General features: G+C 40.7%; 2 protein-coding genes across 5 annotated transcripts in view; both read left to right on the top strand.

The window, feature by feature from the left end:
• bcl9l (bcl9 like) overlaps window positions 1–4586 on the top strand; it is a 32117-nt gene extending 27531 nt beyond the window's left edge. For all 3 annotated transcript variants that reach the window (XM_061827313.1, XM_061827312.1, XM_061827311.1), the window contains one exon: window positions 556–4586. In XM_061827313.1, the coding sequence (XP_061683297.1) occupies window positions 556–1679 (1124 nt within the window). In that variant the 3' untranslated portion in view covers window positions 1680–4586. The remainder of the gene's footprint in view (window positions 1–555) is intronic.
• A 2539-nt stretch (window positions 4587–7125) lies between these two features.
• ddx6 (DEAD (Asp-Glu-Ala-Asp) box helicase 6) lies at window positions 7126–16658 on the top strand. Of its 2 annotated transcripts, XR_009796080.1 has the most exons (15): window positions 7126–7282; window positions 8233–8832; window positions 8928–8991; window positions 9917–10021; window positions 10119–10248; window positions 11500–11646; window positions 11730–11824; window positions 11908–12030; window positions 13256–13384; window positions 13474–13590; window positions 13724–13787; window positions 14038–14139; window positions 14215–14394; window positions 16100–16356; window positions 16560–16658. XR_009796080.1 is itself a non-coding variant. In XM_061827437.1 (14 exons), exons 2-13 carry the CDS (start codon window positions 8642–8644, stop codon window positions 14388–14390), a joined length of 1443 nt encoding a protein of 480 aa, XP_061683421.1. In that variant the 5' UTR covers window positions 7126–7282; window positions 8233–8641; the 3' UTR covers window positions 14391–14394; window positions 16100–16658. The 2 variants fall into 2 exon arrangements, 1 of the variants encoding a protein (XP_061683421.1); XM_061827437.1 differs by having other exon boundaries at window positions 16100–16658.
• Window positions 16659–18323: the final 1665 nt, after the last annotated feature.

Below are 18323 nucleotides of genomic sequence, written 5' to 3'. Positions count from 1 at the left end.
GAACCCTCTGAACTTGTTCAATTCAGCAACCAAACTATGGTATTAGCCCCCTAAAAAGTGGGGAATAAATTCCGGCAAAAGCATTATCCAGGGTGAACATATAGTTTATGCTTGGTTGGGTTTCGGATTAAAGTTTGCAGGTTTACTATATGAGTAATGATTTAGATTAGGGGTGAGGGAAAGGAGTTAAAAGCTAGGTTTGTTGTTTAGGAATACTAAGGGGTTAAGATTGGGAGTGAGGGGTAACGGTTGTTGTTGAAGTTTTGGTTCAAGTGTTAGGCAGGAAAGAGTTAGGGTTAGGATTAGCATTCAAGGGTTTGCATTAAGGGTAAACCTTGATGTTAAAGGTTGGGAGTACGGCATTAGGATTAACAGTAGAGGTTTAGTGACAAAGGGTCATATTTTGGGTTGGTGTTAAGACTGAGTGATCACTTTGTTCTAAAATATGAATTGGCTTCTGATTGATGTTTATCCAACTTCTTTGGGGTAGGTAAGGCTAAACCTTCTAATGATTAACGGTCTCACTCTCACATGCTTCTTTTGCTACGCCAACAGGAAACATTGGGAACCTTCCGACATCCCAAATCTTAGTCTCCCAGAGTTCCATCGGTGCCAAGAGTGATACCCAGAGCCCTGTGCGAATCCCCAGCCAAGGTCAGCAGCATCTAGCCCATGACCCCTTGGAACCTGTGTTGTCTTCCCCAAATGCAATGAGCCTTCCCCTTATGAGTTCCACCATGATGGGCGGAGGAAGTGATGACCTTGGTCCTTGCAATGTTTCACCGATGTCGCAAAACCAGATGGTGGCTTTCTCTCGCATGCAGCTTTCGTCTCATAGCCATATGCGCTCACCCATTGGCAGAATGTCACATACCTTCTCTCAGTCTGGAGAGGACATTCTGTCACCTCAGCAGCTGCACCTGCTCGGGAAAGACCCCCACCCACGACACCCTCATCCCTCAGAGTCCTTTCCACCTCTTCCCATGGGAGACGGCCCAGATCTGAGTGAAGTAATACGACCTACCCACTCTGGGATTCCCGAGTTCGACTTGTCCCGCATCATTCCTTCTGATAAACCCAGCAGCACTCTGCAGTATTTCCCCAAGAGCGAACCACACCAGAATCCAAACCAGGGGCCTGGTTCACAGCAGCCACCTCCCCAGCAGCTCCTCAAACACTTGTCGTCCTCTTGTCCTCCACACATATCAACGTCAAACCCTCACTTGGCCAATTTACAGAACATGATGGCCGAGCAGCAGTTGCCACCTAACCAGGGGCACAGTGGACTCGGCCAAAACATGACCATTCTCCAGGGGAATGCCAGGGGAATGGTGCCCAGCATGGGCAACATGTTGGCAAGGACAGGTATGGTTCCACAGCAACAGCAAGCCATGATGGCCAACAGTCTTCTCCACCATCCCTCCGGTCCATACCCGGGAATGATGTCACCTCAGCAACAACAGCACAATTTGATGGCACGGCAAAACATGATGATGATGCAGGGCAAGCAACGAAATATGCCCATTCCGGGAGACCCCTTTGGCCCTCAGGGTCCCATGATGGGTCCATCCCACCCACGGACTGGATTGGTAGGGCCCCAGACCCTAAGACAGCGAGTGATGTCTCTGGACAGCCCAATTGGCTACAGTCCTGGCAGTATGGCCAATATGCCTTTTTAATCCACCGGACGCAACCTGTACAAGTGTCTCGTTTACATTACCATTGTAATCCATGTATCATTCATTCTTTCCATTTTAATTGGCAAATGAAAATCAACAAAAATAACAAATGAATAAGTGACTCATTTTATTTATTTTTTTCGTTTGTTTTTAATCTAACAGAATAAGCGGGCAGAGGGGAGACCCGAACACATTTTTTTATAATTCAATTTTAGACTGATCAAAAATACATTGAAAAAATGACCCACATGATTGTTTTCATTTTTGAGTTCAGTACTGTTTCGTCCCAAATTCCAAAATACATCCATGTCATGTAAAATGTCCATCGGTGTAAATGTCAGTTTGAATGGTTGTCTATATTTGCCCTTTGATGACAACTGGCGATCAGTTCAGGGTGTACTGCGCCTCGTTCCCAAAGTCATCTGGGATATGCTCCAGCACACCTGCGACCCCAGTGAGAATCAGTGAGGTAGTTGTATAGCTCGATGGATATTTTACGTGACCGGGAAGTCAAACAACCATTACGAAAGGCACGTTACTTTGTTAGTTACTGCAGTCAGTCAATGGAGACATACGGCTTACAAAGAGATAAAGATGCTGGGCTTTTAGGGGGAAATTTCAGGATTAAACCAAAATGAAATACTGTGGATCGACATTTTGGCACCGCAGATGCACTTGTATGCAGGTCTTGTTTTCAACTATCTATTGTTTTTTTTTTTTTTTTTTGGAGAGGGGTGAATACGCCTCAAATGCTGATTGCAGTTTTTTTTTCATGATTATTCAATCATTTTTTGGGTTAAAGTTGTTTCCCAAATGCAGTTATAATGGCCGTCATCAATGTCAGTGTGAATGGTTATTTTATGTTAGTTATGACACATGCCAGCTCGTCCATGACCCGTGTGAGGACAAGAGGTATGGAAAATGGATGGATGAATCATCCACGTATTTTTGCAGTTTGTGGTCATTCCCTATTCCCAGTGGGTTTCCACTATACAGTAGATCCACACTTCACGGGGGTTAAAAACAGACCCCTACTGTGATTAGCAAAAGTCGATTAATTGATGCTCCCAAAAATGTTTATACCAATAATCGCCTATAGAGATTGTGCACCTATGTCATAAAATCACGTAATTTTTTTTGTTCATGTTGCCGTATTGACGGTCAAACAAAGCATTGTTGCAAGTTTATTCCGTTGAGATGAAACGAAAATATGTCTTGTAGCACGACACCCAGAGTTTTGTCCGATACCATTAAACATTTAGATAAACAAAGATAGGTGGAAAAATTAGAGACCCTTGGTGTAGAGGATCCATATTTAATGCCGTCGATGTTTTCGCCGATAAGAAATTTGACAGTCAATTCGCTTCTGCTTGTCTTGGACATCTGGACCTACACATGTATCTGGTCAGTAAGTCGTCGAGATTTACACAAAAGAGTTTGAAAGCGTATAAAAATCTAGACGCATACAAATAGTGTACTTCGTTGCTGGATCTGTTCTCAATCAGGACTATATCCCACATAGTGATGGACCCAGTCAGATTTTTTTTCAATACAAATACCAATATTTAAATAAATGACCCCCAGTTTTACACAAACTTGCATTCATTAACTATGATTGGGAAAAGGACAGGGAGTCGTCTCCTCCGTACACAGAAGCGTATTGCGACCACAGGCTTACCTCCGTAAACCTCTCTGTGACAGACGGTTTCTTGTTTTTTTTAAAATACACATCGTTCTCAAATGAGTCATTATAAATACTTACTTGAGACTGAGAAGAATAATTCGTACATGAAATGAAATGAAATGATCGCTACACAGCCGTATGTATTTGGTTGGGCACCATCCCATCCTGTTTGAAATCCATTGATCTTTTCTGGTCTTTTCAGATGCTATTCCATAGACTGATATCTTTGAAGAACTGTCTCGTCTATTGTGACAACCAACAGCACAACAGGGTCTCGGGCAATTTGAAAAATCTCCTCTGGTTCAAAGACTCCCAAATGGCAATATGGCGCCGTAAAAACGGTGACGTCATGTGCACGATCTCTATGTTAATGATTCAAAACCGTAAACAAAAACCAAACCACTTCAATCAGTTTGAACTCTTCTTTAATCATCTTTAACTCATCATAAAACATTAACCTTAAAAATAAATGGACTCCACAGATTTTTTATTTTAATTCACCAGAAGTCAGTTTGTACAGTACATGAACTTGTGACAAAGACTCTCCGCAATGTTCAACAAATTTAGCTCCTCTCAGATATCGAAAGGTTTTAGTTTTGCAGTTCCTGTAAATGTCACTTCTACATACCGAATTGTTATCTTTTGGGGTTTTCCATCCGTCATATAAAACAATACATAATTCTCCATGTTATGATTTGGCTGAAGGATCATTGATGATAGACTTGACTAATAACTGTAGTAACTGATATCCAGCTAACCCTAAGACTGTTTCAGTCACATTTTATATTTTTTTGAACCTACCCTAAAATTTTAATGTTTTATTGTTTTTTTTTTGTTTGTTACATTACAAAACAAAATAATCAGTCACTTTTGATTTTTGATTGCCATTTGAAAATGAAAAGAACAGATTATGCAGGGATTAGGGTTTCTACCCAAATTTAAAAAACAAAAATCTATCTTGTATTTTTTGGGAGAAGACCAATTAGGATCATCAGTAATAAATTGCTACTGATTTAGACATTGACAATGTTTAAGAGCACTGTAAAAGGGTCCTCAGATATGTGCTTTTCAAATACACACATATTTCCAAGATGTGCTTTTCGGGAATCACACGGCTGTTCAGAGTGGTTCTGAGAATTTATATTTGTTTTTCTTTGATTTTAATTTCTCCTGCTACCACAACTGTTGCGCAAAGGAATTATATATATATATATATATATATATATGTATACATAAAATAATATATACCTGCTGTACATAGGATGCAATTTGTGATTGTTTGCACTCTCATTCTGTATAACTGTTTTAATAGAAGTCTGAAAGAAATGGAAGAGTGAGAATCTCAACGGTGGGTTTTACTGGGGACAGAGGGTGCTGTTTGATAAACAGACAATGGGACACGGTTGCAGTCAAATAAATTAAAGCCTTAAAAAAAGCTTGGTGTGAAGACTCATCCTGACTAACGTTTAAAGAATGAACTATTTGGAAAAAAATTTAACGTGCAATTGAATAACATCATGTAAAAAAAAAAAAAAAGCAAAAAACAAAGTACCGTATTTTCCGCACTCTAAGGGGTGCCCAAAAGCCTTCCATTTTCTCAAAACAGACTGTGCGCCTTATAATCCTGTGCGCCTTATATATCTATAAATATTGAACCTTGATTTCAGCTCCATCTAATGGATGCATAACATAACCCCAGCCTCTACTGTAGCGTCTATTCTATTTGACTTATAATGTGGTGCGCCTTATATATGGAAAAAATATATAAAATAGGGTATTCATTGAAGGTGCGAATTATAATGCAGTGTTCCTAGTTTCTAGTATTTTCAACCTCGTGTACCAAAATAAAGTACAAACTAGCACCTACTATGACAAGCCTAAATAGTTTCAATTGTGATTTAATTTTTATTTGTCAAGTCAGATTTTTTAACTCGGGCGTACTTTATGTTGTAGGTAACAACCTCAGACACCGAATATGTAAGGAAAACACTTTTCATGATCATTTTAATTAAAAAAAAAAAGGAGAGAACATGCGCACTCCACAGAAAGGGCTAAGATGACAAAACCACAACCTGTTAGACTGCTAACTTGAGTGAAAATCTGATTACAGCAATGTACTCCACTCCATTTTGCATTTCTATGTTTATCATGGTGGATCAGCTGGTAAAGCGTTGGTGTCACAGTTCTGAGGTCCTGGTTTCAATCCCAGGCTCGCCTGTGTGGAGTTTGCATGTTCTCCCCGTGCCTGCGTGGGTTTCCTCTGCCAATTCTGGTTATCTCCCATATTCCAAAAAATGCAACATTAATTGGACACCCTAAATTGCCTCTAGGTGTGATTGTGAGTGTGGCTGTTTGTCTCCATGTGCCCTGCAATTGGCTGGCAACCAGTTCAGGGTGTACCCTGCCTCCTGCCCGTTGACAGCTGGGATAGGCTCCAGTATTCCCCACGACCCTCGTGAGGATAAGCGGCAAAGAAAATGGATGGATGTTTATCACTGATCATCAACTAAGGTAACGAGAACTAAAGTGAGATCACTCCATTTGATCATTTTAAAGTTCGATGAATTAAGGAGTACAGATAAGGAATGTCTTTCAAATGGTCTAAATCAAAATTTAATTTCACTTTTGACATTTAATGCACTCAGGTATTCCTGATTCATTAGTGCAACATGGGACCGACTCCCGTTTCCAAAATGGCGGCACCTCTTGCCAAAACCATCCAAGAAAGGGACGTTCGGAGATTGAAGACTTCAAGTGTTTTAAAGAGCTTTACCCTGAGTTTCAATACAGGCTGTATGTTAGTATGAGTAAATATTATATTTCATGAATTAATAGATTTGATGGATGTTTGGATTTGGATCACTTAACTTGTTTTTTCGAATCCCATTTTTTTTCCTTTCAGGAAATTCAGATGATACTGGGATCCAACTTTTGAAACCGATGCTCACAATAACTCGCTTGTGTACTGAAGCCCAACATGATCTAAATTCAAAATAATAATACGCAACACGAAGCCCCCAAATCTAGGAAAAATTGCAATAACTGTGAATACAAGAATCATTCCCATATACATCACCCTTGACAGTATATAAAATTAGTGAATGAACAAATTTTAACAAATGTTATATTGTGAGCGTAGCTTGATTGTTGCTGCAGCAAGAATAGCGTTTTGGAGGTACAGAATGTAATGAATGAATGAATGTAACCACTGTATGGAAAGGGACAGAAGTGCTCGGTATGGTAATTTATGATTTGAATATTTTTTTTTTCCACAAGATTCTGTGCGGAAATCCACTGAAGCCTGTTAAGTCAGCCAGCAAGAAAAAAAAAAAACGTTTTTCGGTCCTGCTTCCGCTTCTTTGGCCACATGGACCGTTAACCTTCCTGAACCGGGAGTTTTCCCACAATATCGCAATCACGAGTGAACCATAAAATTAATTCCGTGATAAAAACCGAACCGTGAGCTATAGTTATCCTTCCGTCCTGACTAAGTGCTGAATCAAAAACCGCTTTTTAATTCCTTAAAATTATATTTAACGTCGTTGTAAGATACTGTAACATTCAGCACAGCTCGAACACCAACGCTACACATAAATATAGGGAACCGGAAAAAGTTCAATACTCAACTCAGCTGTGCTTATGCAGTGACTTATCATTTGCTCTTAATTAATAATAATAATAATTAATTAACCTTATGGTGTTGCTATGTATGTTAACCTGTTTTTTCCGGGGTGGGGGGGGATTGGAAATGAAATCAGCTGATGGTGGCGGTGGGAGGCGGGCTCAAATACGATCGGAAGCCATCTTGATTTCGGATGAGAACAAGTCTCATTCGTGCTCTCGGCTTAGTCAGCTACCAATTGACACAGCTTGTTAAAAATATTTAAAAACAAAGGACGATTTTCTTCGCTTATCTGAGGTAAAAGCGGCTTCACTCGAACATTGTGCCTGTGTTTAATCCTCCCCTTGGGACCTGCGTCAATTGCCCCGTGATGTTCAGGAACATTTTATGCCGTCTGTAGCCAGTAGCCTAGTAAGCTAGCGTTGACGAGAAGCTAGGAAGCTAACGCTCATCGACGTCTAATCTCAGTGTTGTTGAAAATGGTAACTGGGTAGAGGACGCAGAACCGTGATGCTTACCAACGCCCCACAACACATAAATGACGACTCAATGTTGAAAATGTTTTTTTTCCCCCCTCTCTTAATATGCTTCTTTCACGCGGACGACTAAAAATGCGAAGCCAAATTTCCCGTGCAAGTTGTTTCTACGTCATCGTTTATTAAAAGGCTAACCAGGTTATCTGTGCTATCTTCCAGCTCAACATTTCGTGTAATAGATTTAAATGGCTGCACTGTTCCTTTTTGTGCCGGATATATTTATTACGGTTAAAGTCTTAATGTGCGTGACTTTGTGTGTTTTCTTTCCCCCAACGACATGAGGGCTTCGCTTTAGCCGCTAGATGCTAACTTTATAGCATTTTTCATAGAGATACCTCTCGCAAAGAGAGGGGGTACAATTGTTTTTCTTTCTGTTTCAACAATAGTTTTGTCGAGGCAGAGATTTGCATGCATGGTTACGTTTGTGCGTTAGTGTCGTTGAATTTTAACCAACCGAAGTAAACTTTCCATAGTATCGTTCGAATTATTTCACAGATTTTTACGGCTCAAAGCCCGTTGCCAGTTGTAAGAGACACTTAAATTTTAAGTATTATGTGCGTGTGCCCCCCCCCCCAAAAAAAAAAAAAACCCCACCGAGGCCTACGTGTTAGCCGCTAATAGCTAACCCCCCCCCCCCTCCAAAAAAAAAAAATCTTGTCACACAGTTGACTTGTTTTATTTGCAGTCTGAGTGATTACTTTTGTGCTTCAGGTTTGATTTAAAAACCCACTGTTGAGGACACTGCGGATCAGCGCTCCTGGACATGTCCAGCTCTAAGAAGTTGGTCAGTACTCGAGAAGCCAGCTAACCCCTCCCGGAGTTTGGATTCCAGACACCTGCTGTCAAGTGCCAGGCTTGCTAAAACTGAACTGCTTATTAAGCATATTTCCCCCAACAGAAATCTGTTCTAAAACATCAAAGGGATTTTTTTTCTCCCCCCCTTGATGTCCCAGAAACGGCAACATTGTTTAGTTAGTGGCAGGGATAAGCGTTTGGACACATTGTATAGAGAAAACATCCCTGGGAGGGAAGGACTACTTTTGTGAGTGTTTCCCCACTGAGTGGATTCACTCCACACTTGAAGTCCATCGTTGTTGGACTGAGACGCTAAGGACTAAATATGAGCACTGCCAGGACAGAGAACCCGGTCATCTTGGGCTTGTCAAACCAGAATGGACAACTCCGCGGCTCGGTTAAGCCAACTGGAGCGCCAGGCGGTGGCGGAGGCCCCCAGCAACAACCGCTAAACCAGATGAAAGGCACAATTAATGGCAAAGCCCTGACAGCTCCTGCAACTAACTCTGTCATCAAGTAAGTTGCGTGGTGTGACAAACGTTGCGGGAGAGTTCTGTAACATGACAGACGTATGAGGTGTTGTATGATTTCTTATATTTGGACGTTTACAGGCCTGGAGATGACTGGAAGAAAACTTTGAAATTGCCCCCAAAAGACATGAGGATGAGAACTTCGGTGTGTACATTGTTTTTGAAGTAATTTTGGTCATCATAAAACTTGAAATAGATGGATACATGTTATTAAATCGCCTTAAAATCTTGTAAACCTGATTAGGTCTAGCGTCATTGAATTTCAAAGCAATCTTGTCTCTATAATAGATTGAAAGTGGAACTTATTGGGATGCATCCAATATTTACAACTGAGTTTTAAAGCTGTAATTTAGCGATTTTTTTTTTTTTTTTTTTTTTTTTTTTTTCCCCCCCCCCCCCAGCTATACAGTATTCAGAATTCTATCCTATGTTAATGTTCATATAGTTTTAAAAACAAGGGGAACTGAGACAAACTGTTCCTGAAGTGAATTTCCATTATTTTACCAATAATCAGGGTCATGGCTTCCTTCAGTTTTTGGCTTTTGTTTATGTATTTTTGGTTTTAGCCAAGAGTTTTCATTTCGGTACATCCCTAAGAAACGCAGCAATCCCCATTGTGGGCAGGGGACATGGATTCTGCTGCTAATAGCTAAAAATGCCAAGGAATTACTGTTCTGCTAGTTTGTTTTTGCTGCCTATATACTTTTATTGCCTGTACAGTTTTGCGTTTAATCTTTAACTATACAAGTACTACCATTTTGAACTCCTCTTACATTACCATAGAAAATGGCTTCTTGTTTTAGAAAAAAAATTACTTCCGTGAACAACCCCGACTAAATTTCTCTATTCCCGACGTAAAAAGCTAATTTGTTGATATTCGTAACTTCAACATATTACCTTAACACCAACGGCTGTCGAGACGGATTTGGTCATTTCTTAGGGTTTTTCTGAAAGAGCATGAAAAACACCAGTAAGTGAATTCATGAACGCAGAAGTACATTTATGAGATGGATTACTTCCTTGTTAAACTGACCGGAAACCTTCCAGTTACAGTTCATGTTTACTCACAGGATGTGACTGCAACAAAAGGCAACGAGTTTGAAGATTATTGCCTCAAAAGGGAGCTGCTTATGGGAATCTTTGAGATGGGCTGGGAAAAGCCATCTCCCATCCAGGTGTGTTTCTTCTTGCACAAATGTCTCTGCTGATGCAAGTGTCATGTCACAATGGTAAAGAAATATTCAAAGGATCCCTTTTCACTGCTGCTTGTAGGAGGAAAGCATCCCCATCGCGTTGTCGGGGAGGGATATCTTGGCCAGAGCCAAGAATGGCACAGGGAAGAGTGGAGCATACCTTATTCCCTTACTTGAACGGATTGACCTGAAGAGGGACTATATACAAGGTGGGCACATCTGTACAATCTCACAATGTCTTGCCCAAGGGCCACCTCAAGGCCCACTTGGTTCTATTTACTGTATCTGCCACATTGTTTACATTGTGAAGTCCTTCATTACATTAATTCAACATGTAGTTTTATTAAATTGGTTAAGATTGTTGATAGTGGTGGAAACTTAAAATTATTGAAGCATTGTATCCTGTAAATAAGGTTTTTCCATAAATTGTGTAGCATGAATTTCATTACTTATGACAATTTGGCTTAAATTCTTTTAAAATTAGCCCTTTTTTAAAAAAAAAAATATAGTTGCTTTTCCTTAAAAAAAAAAATATATATATATATATATATATAAACACACACACATATATATATATAAACACACACAACATGCTTCATGAGAATGAATAACCTGAAAGACCATGGACACATCTAAATGAATTCGTGAGATAATACTTCCCGGAGTGCAAATCCGTGCCTGATTACTTTATTAAAAATATTTGTATTATTAGTAATATTTTAATTTCTAGAGGGAGACTTTTTTTTTCTGGTGAGGGTTACATAATCTTAATTGCGCATATGGGAAAGTACATAATGGAAATTGTTCATTTACCTTTGATGTTGGGTAACAATGCGAAGGGTGAGTGACAAGCAAAAGGCATTGTGGGGGAAGGAGGCAAGCAAACAGATGAGAGAAAACATACGTACAATTGTACGCACGCAACCACTTAATTCCACTAAAGTTTCTTTGGTCCCATCGTGAATAAAAATCAATAAACTTGGGGGGAAAAGTTGTACTTTTCCCAATGTGTGCTAGCATAATTTTGTGACATTTGAGTGTCCTAAGGAACGCAAAGCATCATGGGTAAAGTTTGACGTCCCTTCTAGCCAGTGGGATGTCAGGAAGATTCTACAGCGGTAGGTCATTGGAGAGCAGCTCTTATGCCACACAAACCAAGATACGGGATGGTAACCTTCGATGGAATTCGTGGGGCTTTAAATTCACCCCCCCCCCCTTTTTTTTTTTTTTTCGCATTCTGAATTTCCTTCGCAACTCGAGATGTTCGTAAGTAGAGGTACCACTCTGTTTAACTTAAGCTTTTATTTATTGAAACGAATGACCTGGCACATCTGTCAGTTTTGAAGAAATAGGCCCTTAAAGCACAAATGTTTGCCCACCCCCACTGTACTGTGAGATAATGATACTGAATAGTTTGTCAGACTGTTGAGACTTCTACTCTTTTGTTCTCTCCTACCCAGCATTGGTCATAGTTCCCACCAGAGAACTGGCTCTCCAGGTAAGCCAAATATGTATCCAGGTCAGCAAACACATGGGGGGCGTGAAAGTGATGGCAACCACGGGTGGAACCAACCTACGCGATGACATCATGAGATTGGATGAAACTGGTAACACTTAACATCTGGATGAGACTTGTGCTGACATGATTACATTTGTGTGACCTTAAAATTGTCTTTGAATTCTTTCCCAGTTCATGTGGTCATTGCGACTCCAGGCAGGATTTTAGACCTCATCAAGAAAGGAGTGGCCAAAGTCAGTCAAGTGCAGATGATTGTTCTTGATGAGGTGGGGTGTGTTTTTATTTTTTTTCTGTCAGGCTGCTTTTTTTTTTTCCCTCCCCAACTCATTTCTTTCTCATTTGCCAACAGGCTGACAAGCTCCTGTCTCAGGACTTTGTAGTCATGATGGAAGAGATTCTGGGCTTCCTCTCCAAACAGAGACAGATTTTGCTCTACTCTGCTACATTTCCCCTCAGTGTCCAGAAGTTTATGGTATGTTTTCAAATGTTAGTCTTACAAGTGCACACTACAGGGTTCTTTTGAAAACAAAAAGCAGGTGTACTTCAAAACGGTTTCTAGTACATATTTTATTTCGCAAGCGTATACATTGAATGTGTAGTTACTGTAATCAGCCGCTGCTGGAAAAAATTAGCAGTACAATAATCGCCATTCATCGTGGGAGTTAAGTTTGTGGCCTGTGATATGTGACAATCTGGGAGAGAATACTTATTAGATTAAACATTTAAATACGCCTCACACATACTTTCAATGTATAAAAACACTTAAACAAAGTCTGTCAATTCTTTGTGCGGCCTGCCGAGGGCCAAATGGCTGGGTGATAGTAGCTCTATCTCATACTAAACATTGAACTAGGTGTCTCGCTGACCTATTGGTTCACAACAGACAATGTAGCCCAATTAACACTTCCAACTACACGGAATAGCCACTGACTGAATGAAACCTTTGTCCTTGGATAGTGAGGTAGGGCCTACTCATGCAAAAAAGGCCAAGGGTGTACACGGCTTTTGTTTTTTTTAATATATTTATTTATTTTTTCTGGTCTGCCGCAGTGTGGAGAGGGCACCCAACAGTCTTCTGTGCTGTGTCCTTTAATCCAATGCTAAACACCTTTTTCGTCTTTGATAGCGTCCACATTGAACTTTACAGTAAAAGCTTTTTCTTTATTCCTATTTATGACCTTTAGTTTTGAATTTTCACTCTACGTTCCTCACATACTTTCGCCACGGAAACTCCTGATTTTAAATTCTTTAAATTCTACGTTGTCACTAATGCTAAGATTGCTGCTCATAGTTTTCTCACCTCCATTACAATTGGTTGGCATAGTAAAGGAATTTCACCAAAAGCATGCACATAAGTGATGAGCGCTGAACTAAAAAACGGGAGCTATTACCGAAACTACCCAGAGCAGTTTTTGTTGATTCTGCCAGTAAGTAAGTGACCAATTCTGGAACCAACAGACTTTGGTCTCAGGTGTTTGAGTTCCATCCTGACACTACAATTTCTCCGCATGAAATCCAGTGCGTGTTGGTTTTGGGACCATTAACGCGAGATTTTACACTCTCAAAAGTTCGGAACTTAGTAGTTCTCAGTCTTGGTTTCAACAGTTCAATCTTATTTGTAATTACAATTTTCCGGGATCTTGAATTTGCCATCGCATGGTGCTTTTATTACAAACCAGTTTTCACTTTGGTTGTAGAATTCACACCTGCAGAAGCCCTATGAGATCAACCTCATGGAGGAGCTCACATTGAAGGGGGTGACTCAGTATTATGCCTACGTCACTGAAAGGCAAAAAGTCCATTGCCTCAACACCTTGTTCTCCAGGGTAAGACAGACCTTTCTGGTTTGATGCAAGTCAAAAACAAACAAATCAAACAGTTGGACTGTAACAACTATCTGTCACTTGTCTTCTAGCTTCAGATCAACCAGTCTATAATCTTCTGCAACTCCTCTCAGAGAGTAGAGCTCCTCGCCAAGAAGATCTCTCAGCTCGGTTACTCTTGTTTCTACATTCATGCCAAGATGAGACAGGTCAGGATGCAGTTCTCTCTGTAGCCCTTTACAATTGTTATAAAGTGATGCCTCTCTTGAAACTTATCAGGCTTTGCTCTGTACCCCAAAGCAAAGTTTTAGTTTTGGGTTGAATTCTTCCCCTTTTCTCCAGGAACATCGCAACCGTGTGTTCCACGATTTCCGAAATGGTCTCTGTCGAAATCTTGTCTGCACTGGTAAGTCATATGCCATCTTGAATGATGTAAATGCCTTTTCCAAATGAATTAAAGGAAGCTAAATTTGTTAGGTTGAATTTTCCACTGAGCTAACAAGCTTGAACATGCTAGTGTGTTCTTCTTTGGCTGACCGCTACAGTCACTCTTTTCATTGTGTGCCCCATAGTTTGATTGGTATAAAGCACTTTAGCTGGTCAAATGTTTGCTTTTTACTGTGAATAATTTTTTTTTTTTTTTTTTTCTCTGCCAGACCTCTTCACAAGAGGAATAGACATTCAAGCTGTGAATGTTGTAATCAATTTTGACTTCCCGAAGCTGGGAGAGACTTACCTTCATCGCATTGGCAGATCTGGTGAGGACTGTCTTGTAGACTTCGCATTATTTATGAAAATAAATGGCTAATTAAATGCTCATCCTCATCACCCAGGCCGATTTGGTCACTTGGGTCTGGCCATCAATCTGATCACATACGACGATCGCTTCAACCTGAAAGGCATCGAAGAACAGCTAGGAACAGAGATCAAGCCCATCCCTGGCATCATCGACAAGAGCTTGTATGTGGCGGAGTACCATAGTGAGAGTGGTGAAGAAGTTAAGCCATGAGCCAGTGAGTACCTACGTTGCCCACTCCTGCCCCCACCACTAAATCATTCCAGGCTTTGCAGTTTTGAAATAATCATTTCAAATTTGTTTTACAGCAGTTCCCTAAAAATAAGGGACCTACAAGATAATTTCTTTTGGGGGGGATGATATGTAGTGCGTGTGTTCACGCAAAAGTGTCACTTAACTTTCTACAACACAGACTAAACTTAACACTTCCCAGAACTTTTAAGCAGTCTAACTGCATCACCTTAGATGGGGTTTTGATGAAATTTAGTGGCATGTTAGCCGCTAGGACAGAGTGGGAAACATGCAAATATGATTAACTTCCACAATCATGATTACCTAATTTCTGGACAATAGGCCGGACCTGCTTATAAGCCTCACCTAGTACATTTTTTTTTTACATACATAAGCTGCATCTGTCTATAAGCCGCATGTGCCCATATTGAAACGAGATATTTACAAAGAAAAACGACAGAGTTTTCAAAGTCTTAATAATATGCCTCATCTTTTCTTTCCAAACATTGCCTGTCACTCGGCAGTAACACAGCAGGAATGTGTGAGTGTAACAGCACTAACAGGGCTGGGTTAAAAAAAAAAAACATAGCGCTAAAAGTCACTGAGACGCGGCAGCAACATGGTTCAGGCTACCTGCTTTTATTACCTCTGAAGCTTTTTTTTTTTCGTTCTTCCCGCTGCCATTTCCAGCTTCTCATCATCGATTAATTTATGCCAGGTTTACGTGCAGCAGCTGTTTCCTTCTTTATCGGCCAGCTCGATTTGCTTTTAACTTGAAAGTTGCGTCATACGCATGTCTTGCATTTTTTATGATGAGGGTCTGTTCATGCTAATTTTATTTATGCGCGAAGTTACATTACACCTGCATCTTTCTCAACTCAAATAGTCCACCTGTCTCAGCCCCCCCCCCTGTTCGAGCGCCCCTGGCGCCATTAGGAAAAAAATCCAAAATTTAGCTGCATCATTGCATAAGCCGCGGGGTTGAAAGTGTGTGCAAAAGTTGTGGCTTATAGTCCGGCAATTATGGTTGGTGTATAAATTAATTGTACATCATGAATATGCAGGCAATTACTGTCCATTGTGGTTCCAAACTCATTTTTTTCCTCTCCCCAGTTATATATAATTTTATAGATTGCACAGTCAACAGTTGTTCTTGTCTTTGTCTGGGAATAGCTTAATCAAGGTTCCTGACCCGGAACTGTTCTGTTTCATGTCAGTCCTTGCCTCAACCAACTTCTTGAGCATACACAAGGAATTGCTGCATTTTATATTGAACAGGTTTAACACAAAGGATTGTCGGCACCAGTTCCCATTCATACCACAGAATGAAATAATTTGTAAGGATTTTGGCTTGTGTGGTATGCCCTGAACATTTTCAATTTTGTATCAAACATTGCTGAAATGCACCTAACATAAACCAAACCACAGGGTAAGCGCTCAGACGTGATCGACCTTTTGCAAGTGAAGGTAAACGTTTGAATCTGACCCGTGTGCGTACGTACCCGTATTACTTATTTCCCCCCTAAAGATGCTCAAGCTCCAAATATTGAGCTTTAACTTTTCCCGAGTACTCTAATATCAGTACTTACTTTTTTGTAAAGTGGTTTTTGCACACCTTTAGGTCTTACACCTTTTTGTCAACAGATGTGCAGAAGACTACAATCTTAATGTTTTCTTCTTGTCATTCACAGATCAGTCCATCCTCCATTCCCCTTTGGACCCTCATCCGCTCCAACTTTCCCCCTTTTAATATATGGATTTTTTTTTTTTTTTTTTTTTTTTCCCTTCATCGGGAATGCAAACTTTGGGTACATTTTGGAAGAACTCATTTCCCTTTTCACGGGGCTCAATGCTGCACTGCTTGCACTGAAGACAGCCCTTCCTTCCAAGTCCCCTCCCAAAGAGGAAAGTGCAGGACTGAGTGAAAGTCATATCCCGGCATGCAGAGGTGACTTTGTCCAACTTGAAGCCAGCACCCACATAGCCCCACTTCCAAATACAAAAAAACCAACCCCCACCTCCATCTACCATTTTTGCTCGTGTTTTGGAACCATTTTGTATGAAGTGCCTTAAGAAGCAGTCAAACTCGTTGTGAAGTAATAACCCTCGTAGTCATCAATCATAACCACTTTTTCATTTCTGCTCGTCCAGGGGCCTGCTACGCTTCAGTCTGGCGTAACAATTCAAGACGGACTTGGACCCCCTACCACTTGTGAACAGAGATGCTGTAGTTTTTTTTTTTTTTTCTTTTCTCAAACCAAGAGACAGCTTTTTGAGTTAAGAAAAAATGTTTGCTTCGAGAAGAGTCCTACACTTTCCTCTCGCCTTCAGTGGCAGCAGAACAAAACTTGGATGATGGTGCAGCCAGTCAACAAATTGAGTTTTGAGGATTCCTCAACCAGTCTCCCCCCCCACGCACGCACATAATACACCCTCCCAAGTCCCTCCTTACTCACTTCCTATGAATGGGCGTATTTAACTCTGTGAGCCTGTGTAAATACCTTCATTTTAAGATTGTTTTAGACAAGTTAATGACAAGGCTGGTTGACAACACAATACCAAGCCTCCCAATGCATACTTGTTGGCACTGGAGACTTTGATTATTGCCTATTGGCCTGTGAGTTTATTTATACTTTTAGAAATGGCAGAATTATTTAGAAATTTAAAGCAAAAGACCTTTGTGCATGAAGTCATTGAGGCCAAGTGTCATTTAAAAGTTGCATTTAAATTTAGTCACGACCTCTTTCGCCAGCCTCAATGCGACAATTGGATCAAATCGTCCGAGTTGCTGCAGTGCAGCTTTCCTTGGCTGTTGTGTTGTTTTTCCTTGGCCTGTTACATAGTTATGAGGAAGAAGGCAGCCATTTTGATTTAAACGAGAATGTCTCATAAAGCATCCAAGCGACTCATTATACCTGGAAGAAAAATGTAGCAGGAAGTCACTCTCTGCGAGGAGAGACATAAAAAAAATGTACAAAAGTAACCGGGGCCAGGTTGGCACTTACAATGCACAAAGTTGGTTTCAGGCAATAACACGGACAGCTTTTTGTACCCGCCATCCCAACATGAAGATGTTGGTGGAGAAGAGTCCTTAAGAAAAGAAGAAAAAAAGTTGGGGGAATGGCTGTGATGGATGACTAAATGACTTGGACTGCAAACTCAAGAGTTATTGGCTTCTATTTTGCTGCCCTTTTGTTTGTCTTATATGTGTGGGGTTTGGTTATACATTCTTCCGAAAACCTGATTTTTGCACAAAAGCTCCCCGGAGCCTTTTTGGGAAGTTTGGGTTCCCTCTTTTGGTGAGATGTTCTTTCGACCGTTCTGAACAACAGAGATTGTTTCAAAATGTTCCCTTCATGTTCTCGTTGTATCAGAATGGCAGTTCCTCATGCTCGCTCGCATCTCATGTTGGCCCCCGACATTAAATCGATCATCCAATTAGGCTAATTTGGTGGGGTGGGAGGGAGGGATTTGTGTTTGAGCAAATTTATTAAAATAAAGCCAAATGCAAGCGAGCGAGCAGAGGATCGAAGCTTTGCAGACCCTCGGCAGCTGTCTGCGACCTGGTGGTCTGTCGGTGGTACTACGGCATGTTTTTGTGAAAACCGGTCCTACTGGACCAAATGATTGTTAGGTGGGATGCTGCGTACTGCCGACAGCTGCCATGTAGAGAACCTTAGAGACTGAGTCAACAGCATCTTGCCAAACTCTTTAATTGTATTTGTTTAACTAACACAATTGGCTCATTCTTTAAGGTCATTTTAAATTTGGGTGGGGGGGGGGGGGGTCAATTGGCTCACTTGCTGCCCTGATGCACACGAATCCTCCTCGATAGTGGTGACCAATTTAAAACGAGCTACACACTACTTTCATGTCCAATTCGAATTATTACACTTTCTGTCCGGGAGGATGCCG

The sequence above is a fragment of the Syngnathoides biaculeatus genome, chromosome 8 (genome assembly GCF_019802595.1).
Source record: "Syngnathoides biaculeatus isolate LvHL_M chromosome 8, ASM1980259v1, whole genome shotgun sequence".
NCBI classification, from domain to species: Eukaryota; Metazoa; Chordata; class Actinopteri; order Syngnathiformes; family Syngnathidae; genus Syngnathoides; species Syngnathoides biaculeatus.
The sequence above is the reverse complement of the archived record's forward strand: the minus strand, read 5'-3'. Positions and strand labels throughout refer to the sequence as shown.